Below are 7973 nucleotides of genomic sequence, written 5' to 3' on the forward strand. Positions count from 1 at the left end.
TCCTAAGTACAGTGCCTAACAAATGTTAGCTACTGATACTATTAATGTGTGTTCCACGAGGGGGCATGTCGGATTTTAAACCTTTCCCTCTCCCAAAGAGCCTAATACCCAGCAGACTCTCACTACGTTATTGCGGGATGACTTACGAGTGGAAGAATCGTCTGACCGCAGCGCGAGCCGCAGGGGGCGACGGAGCGCAGAACTGCCATAGGCCGGAACCCAAAGTTCGGGACGCTGCTGCGCCGGAGCCTCTTGGCGTCTGCAAACCGGCGCCGGAAGTGGCGAGGGCGGGGACCGGGTGAAATCGCCGGCTAGCGAAGATGCTGCTGGACTTGTCTGAGGAACACAGGGAGCATCTAGCCTTCCTGCCGCAAGTGGACAGCGCAGGTCAGGGAGCGCGGGACGGTGTTCTGTGGGCTGGGGAGGGGGCCAAAGAGAGTCCCCGACGCTCACACCTTCTGACTTTCGTTATAGTGGTCGCCGAGTTTGGGCGGATTGCAGTGGAGTTCCTGAGGCGAGGTTCGAACCCCAAGATCTACGAAGGCGCCGCCAGTAAGAAGGGGAGAGGCGCGGCTTCGCGGACTGCTAGGGGAAGTGCGAGCTGTCCTCTGTCGCCCGGGAGAGGAAGGGGATTATTTCGACTCCTAGGGTCTCGTTCCCACTGTAGTAGAATAAAACTAGCAGAGCTCTTCATCAGCGGGCAAATCCTGCCCGTCTTCTTAGTAGCTGTGAGATTTTTAAAGCTTCTGTCAAGTCAGTTTTCTCATGTGTAAAATGGACATAATGTCACTTGCCTTTCAGAAATACTGAGAAATGTTAAATATACCAAAGTCTGTGGAATAGCTGAGTCAGCTGTAAACATCATGCACGTGCTTGGTTATCATTAGTTATTCAGACATCTGCTTTTGCTGAAGCGGTGTTGTTTTCCCTCTGGAGGAGAGGCGGTCTCTGCGTTTAAGCCTATCCCTGTCGAGTTCCTGCTCTGCCAGACTTGAAGGAGCTCCGTATTCAAGAGAAGGTCTGCGCTTTATTAAAAAGGCTGCATGGCAGGAAATACTGAAAGCACCTGGCTGTTAGTGGAATGAGAAGGAACAGGAGGCTGTGGCGAACTTATTTTTAATTGTACTGTTTGAAAACATGAAATAGTGGATGTTTATTTTTAAATAAGAGTTGGAATGAAAGGATAAATATCAAAACAGTAATTTATTTGTTCATCTTTGCTTTTCTTTTTCAGGAAAACTAAATGTGAGTAGTGACACTGTCCAGCATGGTGTGGAAGGATTAACATATCTCCTCACTGAGAGCTCAAAGCTCATGGTAAGGTCTTCTGGGGACTGTTTTGTATTTCCTGGATTCTTAGGAAAGGTCCAGTGTCCTCTACGTCATAGTCCTGGCAGGTACCTGTGTATTTTAATAATGTTGTTAATGGTTTATAATTGATTTTGTGAAGACGTACCTAAACAATATGACTATAATATCATCTGCTGGCATGAATACCTCTTGCTAGTATAGCTAGTATAGTATTGCCTCTAATTCTACATGTTGTTAAAACATATGCCATAGTATGTATCCTAAAAGGAAAGAGAGTGAAATAATTTCTTTGCATATCAGCAGTATCTGGCTTGATGAAGAATAGAAAGGGAAAGTGGACATCTTAATTCTTTCTTTTTTGTACTTTAATAAAGTATTTTTATGTATTAGTAACTCAGACTATGGAATAGTGGGCAATGGTTGTCTTTAACTGTAAGGAATGTTGTTTCTTTTACTAGACAGAAATGAATTTGAGGATATCATATTTGAATGTTTGTGTATATCAAGTATATTAGCGTTTACTAGACAAAGATAAATTTTGATGTTCCTTTAAACTCAATTCACTTATAGATTTCTGAACTGGATTTCCAAGACTCTGTTTTTGTTCTGGGATTCTCTGAAGAATTGAACAAATTATTGCTTCAGCTTTATCTGGACAATAGAAAGGAGATCAGAACTATTCTAAGTGAACTGGCACCAGACCTTCCCAGTTACCACAGCCTTGAATGGCGACTAGATGTACAGGTATGGCTTTTTCTTTTTAACCTGACATAAAGTAGAAGGATTATTTTAGGTTTATGTCCTACTTATTGTATTCTTTACCACCTTAATCAAGCTCTGGCTTGAAACTGAGGTCTTATAATGTTCATTTTCAGACCATTTCACAAATAGTTCATTTTCTTTTATTTTTAATATGTTCAAATCAGTGTAGTTTGCAAAGTTTGTAAGAAATTGGTTATTTTGGAAAGGAAGATGGTTATGTAGATTTTAAAGGTGATGCTTGATTTGAAAAAAACTCTTCTCTTTAAATATAACAGACATAGAAAGGTGCATAGGTAAATGTACAGCTCAATAAATTATCACACAGTAAAAACTCCTAAGAAACTGACATTCAACCATGACCCACATCCAAGAAGCATCCTCCTTGCCTCCTACCAAATACTGCCCCTTCCTTCTTTTCCAAAGGTATCCAACATCCTGACTTCAAACACATAGATTCCTTTTGTCTGCTTTTTAACTTTCTATCTATGGAATGATTCAGTAAATATTCTTTCATGTCTGGCTTCTTTTGCACAATATTATTTTTGTGAGAGTCTTCTTTCAGTTATTTTTAGAGCCACATAAATAAAAGAAAGTTTTCAGACCATTACATGTAGCCCTTTATTAAGCAGTGAGAGATGCTTTAGTAGATATGTATTGAATGCCATTCATTCACTGTTTAGAGCTATGCTAAATGCTTTGGGACACAGAAGAAGTGTAAGATACTTTTCTCAGCTGGAAAAGATGTTATCATCTACTTAGGAATATTAGGTGTTCTCAAAATAACTAATAATTAAAGACAGTTATAAGCTCCTAGAGGGGGAAAAATATAATTGTGTAAATGAAGATGCCGAGGGTTTCAAAAATGTACACGTCATCGTGTGTATTCTGGCGTGATCCAGAAGCAAAAGGAGGTAAAATTTCAAAAGGATGAATGAATAGAGAAAACCAGGGTCAATATACTTGGCAAGGGAGGCAATGTAAGTTGTAAAGGCCCACATAGATATGGATATGAGCATATAAATATGTGACACAGTGCATTAGTTCTCAAACTTGACTAAATATTAGAATGACCTGGGGAGTTTTGTGAAAATTCTGTTGTCTGTATTCAGTGTCCAGAGACTTAATTGGTATAGAGTTCGTCCTGAGCATCAGGATTTTTAAAAGCTCCCCTTTTACCACAAAATTCAATAAATAAATAATAGGGCAATAAAGTTTGTGAACCACTGTTATGGTGGATTCTTCCTGATTTGAATGGAGATAAGGTGGTCAGAATAGATTGTAGAAATTCACTTAGGGGAGTGTAGACCTAACATAGCAGAAAATAAGAAGCCCTTATAGATTTTTGGATAAGAGAGTATATTAACATTAAAGCAATCATTCAGGAAAGTTAATCTAGCATCTCTGGGCAGACCGGAATGAAACTGGGAATTTGAAGTTTGAAGAAATTCAGTCCTTTACCATTGTTTTCCTCTATATGAAATGCTTTTTCTGTCTTTCCATTACCTCTTGATTCTTCTGTTTCTTACCCTTTTATCCTTTTAAGTTTCAGTTTAAATCAGGGCTCAGCAAACTATGGCCTATGGGCCAAATCTGACTTGCTACTTGTTTCTGTAAATAAAGTTTTACTGGGACACAGCCGTGCGTGCTCCTTTGTTTACATATTATCTATGGCTGCTTGCAAAGTACAGGAACAGAGTTGAGTCATTGTGCCAAAAACTATGTGGTCTGCAAAGCCTAAAATATTTACCTGGCTCTTTACAGCTCTCTGCTGACCTCTTCATAAAATGATGCCTCCCTCCAGGAGAAATGCCCTGTTAAATCCTGATGGCATCTGTGTTTCCCTTTACAAGGCACCTGTGCTTCCTCTTTTGACAAGTCATCTCACTCATAGAAAGCTGTTTTCCATGGAAAACTGTAACTCTGGGATAGCAGGGACCATGCATGTCTTATACTCTTTCTTCAAAGCCTCAACATCTCCTCCATGCTCCACGCTCTTAGCTGTTGACTTTGCTTCCTGTTTGACTAAGAAAAAAGAAACAATCAGAAGAAAACTCCTGAATGCACCTATCACATCTGCCAGTCTTCTGTATCAGTACCCACTTGCTCTGTCTTCTCTCCTGTTCCTCTTGATGAAATGTCTGTGTTCTTATCTATAGGCAACCTCTTCCCTTGTACATTTCTGTCCATCCTCATTTCATCACATGAGAACATAGTTCCGGCAATTGTTCCCTTTGTTTCCTGCATCATACTTTTTTTTTTTTTTTTTTTTGCCTCTACTGAATCATTTTCCTTAACAGAACAGTGGAGTCACAAATCCAGTCTTAACTCCACATACTCCTCCTACTGCCACTCCATTTTTTTGCTTCCCTTTATACCAGAGGTCCTTGAAAAAGTTTTCTCTCTGTGTTCTCTCTCCCCATTCTCTTTCAAATTCGCTCTAATCAGCCATCTTCTCCACCACTCTACTATCATAACTTAATCAAGGTCATCACTTTTTAGTCTTTATGCCATTCTGTTTGTTAACAACATTTGTGACAGTTAATCACTCCTTCCTACTTGAAATACTTTCTTCAGTTGCCTTCTGGGAAATAACTTCCTCTGGTTCTCATCCAAACTCACAGATCCCTCCTCAGTCTCCTTTGCTGATTCTGTCTCATCTTATCACACCCTTTAAACATTAGGATGCCCCAAAGGTCAGTTCTCGATCTTTACACTTTTTCCACTTATATTCCAGGCTGATTTCATCTAATTTGATGGCTTTAAATACTCTCCATGTACTCAGGATTCCCAAATTTATATCTTTAGCCTAGATCTGTCTGTCTCCCAAACTCCAGAGTCAATACAGTTGAAGCCTATTTGATATCTCCAATTTGGTGTTTGATAAGCATTCAAATGCAGTATGTCCAAAACTGAATCCCACCTTTCTCACCCTTTTCTCTCCAAATTGCTTATTCCATAGTCTCCCCCATCTCAATAGATGGTAAGTCTGCTCTTTGAATTACTCAAGCCAGAAATACTTGGAATCATCCTGTGTCCTCTCTTTACTTTTCATCTAGTCCATCTGCAAGTCCTACCTTAAAAATTCCACAATCTGACCACTTCCCTCCACTGTTAGAAAAAAAAAAAAAGATAAATTTCACACCAAAATTACAATTTTTAGCAGCTCTTGAACAATTAGAAGTTCAGGCAGCACGGGAGCTGCATTCTCACATGACATTAATGAGTTCAAGATGCATTGAATTTAAGGTAAAGACAGCTTATTTAAGTTGTAATCTCGGTAGTAGTTGAGGATGTCAGCCTAGAACTTGGGTTCAAGATTAGTTCAAACAGCAGGTGTGGTGGCTCATGGCTATAATCCTAGCACTGTGGGAGGCTGGGGCGGGAGGATTGCTTGAGCTGCAGACCAGCTTGAGCAAGAGCGTGACCTCATTTCTACTAAAAATATAAAAATTAACCGGGCACGGTGGCGCATGCCTGTAGTCACTCGGGAGGCTGAGGCAAGAGGATCACTTGAGCCCAGGATTTGGAGGTTGCAGTGAACTACAATGACTCCACTGCACTCTACCCAGGGTGACAAAGGAAGACTCTGTCTCAACAACAACAACAACAACAACAACAACAACAAAAGGAAACAAGATTATTTCAAACCACAAATGAGAATAATTTCTCTGGCAGCTGAACTGAATCAACCTCATTGGTTACTCACAGTCAATAGAAACAAAAAGCAGTGATTAAGTAAGGGTGATTTGGAGAAAGAACAACCACTAGCACAATACAGTGTCACTGAAAGTAAGAGCAACATTTAAAAATGGAGGGATCATCATGGATGTCAGAGTTGAGAAAACCAAAGGCTTAGTTAGGATTTGGTCAGAAGAAAGATGCACCTGTTCAGTTTTACACTTGCAATAGGGTGGCTGGCTTAGACAGTATTCTATTGTCATGAGCATCTTCAGGTACGTGCAGATAGCCTTAGAAAAGATAATTTCTAATGTCCCATTAATCCGTTCATGCTTCCACACATCTATTCAGTTGTCAAAGCATTTATTGAATGTCTGGTGTGTTCCAGGCTTTGTGCACATAGCAATGAAAGAAACAGTACTTGCCTTTAAGTACTTACAGTCTTATACGAGACCAAAAAATAAAATTAAATTAAAAATCAGCAATTAGGCTGGGCACAGTGGCTCACGCCTGCAATCCGAGCTCTCTGGGAGGCCGAGGCAGGCGGATTGTTTGAGCTCAGGAGTTCGAAACCAGCCTGAGCAAGAGCGAGACCCCGCCTCTACTAAAATAAGAAAGAAATTAATCGGACAACTAAAAATATATAGAAAAAATTAGCCGGGCATGGTGGCGCATGCCTGTAGTCCCAGCTACTCGGGAGGCTGAGGCAGGGGGATCGCTTGAGCCCAGGAGTTTGAGGTTGCTGTGAGCTAGGATGATGCCACGGCACTCTAGCCCGGGCAACACAGTGAGACTCTGTCTCAAAAAAAAAAAATCAGCAATTATAATCAAGTGTGATGAGTGCTTGAATAGGTACAAACACCAGATATAGTATAAACCAAACTAAAGGCTCCACGGGGCCAGGTATTGTGTCTTGTTTGTTACTGTGTCCCCAGTACAGTACCTGGCACATAATAGGCATTTAGTGCTAAATAGGAAAAGTGAAAGGTATGAGGGAGATGTCTTGGCTTCTTAAATTATTTATCAAATATTTCCTGTACATCCATTATGTGCTAGGTGTTATGCACACAGCAAAGAACAAAACACAGTTCTTTCTCTGAGGGACATCATAAGCAGCAAGTCATGTGGGGATTGTGGGGAGGTCACTGTGGGTTAAGCCTTTACATTAATATTTAGGTCCTTTCTTAATAATCAGGTAGAGATGTGGGGATGGTCTTGTTTATGTGGTTCAGCAGTAATTTATCTTGTAGATCTTTATCTTTTTCTTGTGTAGGAGTGTCCTCTAACTTTTGGGATCCAGTCGTCCTTAATATTTCTTTTGGTGGCTTTATTGATTTGCTTGGAGTTTTTCGTTATGAATACATTTTTACACATTAGAATTAAGAAGTCGAATTTTCTAAAATTAAACTTGAGAGCTCATTTACCCAGTGAAGTGAGTTTGAATTGCTGCATTACTGCTAGAACTAGTATAGCTTAAGGTTGAGGGTTTACTGAATGAATGAATGTATGTTGCCACTTCTGGTGAAATGCATGTAAGGGCTAAAAAAGCTTTTCAGAACTAATTGAGTTTCTGAGCTCATTAGTTGAAACTATTACAGGGGATTTAAACTGGAGTGGATTCTTCTGCTCATGGAAGAAGGCATTTCAGATAAGACTAGCTAAATGGCTAGGAAACTAGTAACAGGATACAGCGCCTTTCATTTTGAGTGACTTATCTCATGGAGACTGGTAGTGAATGGACAATTACTGTCTAATTATTGTTCAGTTGCTTAGGGAAAGCAAATTAATCATCATAGTTTAGTTTCTAGTAGGACTATTTCCTTGGCCTTCATAAATTGCCAGCACAATTGATGCCCTTGTCAATATCATCAGTAAATTAAAAGTATCTGAAACTGATGCAGGAGGATGTTACTTTTAGGGCTGGTCCATTTACAGCTTCATCAAAGCATCATTTTCTTGTCCTGCCGACATATTATGTGCTCTGAGGCTAAATAAAGAACTGAATTTTTTTAGGAACTTTAGCTAAATGAAACATAATTTTTAAATCCTGTTTTCTCCTTGATATTTTTTGCCAGATTACCCTCTTCAGTACCTTAAGATATAGTCAAAATATAGCCCTTCACAAATGAACAGAAACTTTTCAAAAGAAGACAGAATAATGGCCAGCAAACATATAAAAAAATGCTGAACATCTCTAATCATTAGAGAAATGCAAATCAAAA

General features: G+C 39.8%; 1 protein-coding gene across 2 annotated transcripts in view; it reads left to right on the forward strand.

The window, feature by feature from the left end:
• Positions 1-273: 273 nt before the first annotated feature.
• The window catches only part of COMMD2 (COMM domain containing 2), a 15664-nt gene continuing 7964 nt past the window's right edge, over positions 274-7973 (forward strand). Inside the window, exons 1-4 of one of the 2 annotated variants that reach the window (XM_012642866.1) lie at positions 274-387; positions 475-552; positions 1235-1317; positions 1882-2055. In XM_012642866.1, coding sequence (XP_012498320.1) covers positions 321-387; positions 475-552; positions 1235-1317; positions 1882-2055 — 402 coding nt within the window. In that variant the 5' untranslated portion in view covers positions 274-320. The remainder of the gene's footprint in view (positions 388-474; positions 553-1234; positions 1318-1881; positions 2056-7973) is intronic. The other variant, XM_012642867.1, reaches the window with a different exon arrangement.

Source organism: Propithecus coquereli, unplaced genomic scaffold, assembly GCF_000956105.1.
Source record: "Propithecus coquereli isolate 6110/MARCELLA unplaced genomic scaffold, Pcoq_1.0 Scaffold19, whole genome shotgun sequence".
In the NCBI taxonomy this organism is placed as follows: domain Eukaryota; kingdom Metazoa; phylum Chordata; class Mammalia; order Primates; family Indriidae; genus Propithecus; species Propithecus coquereli.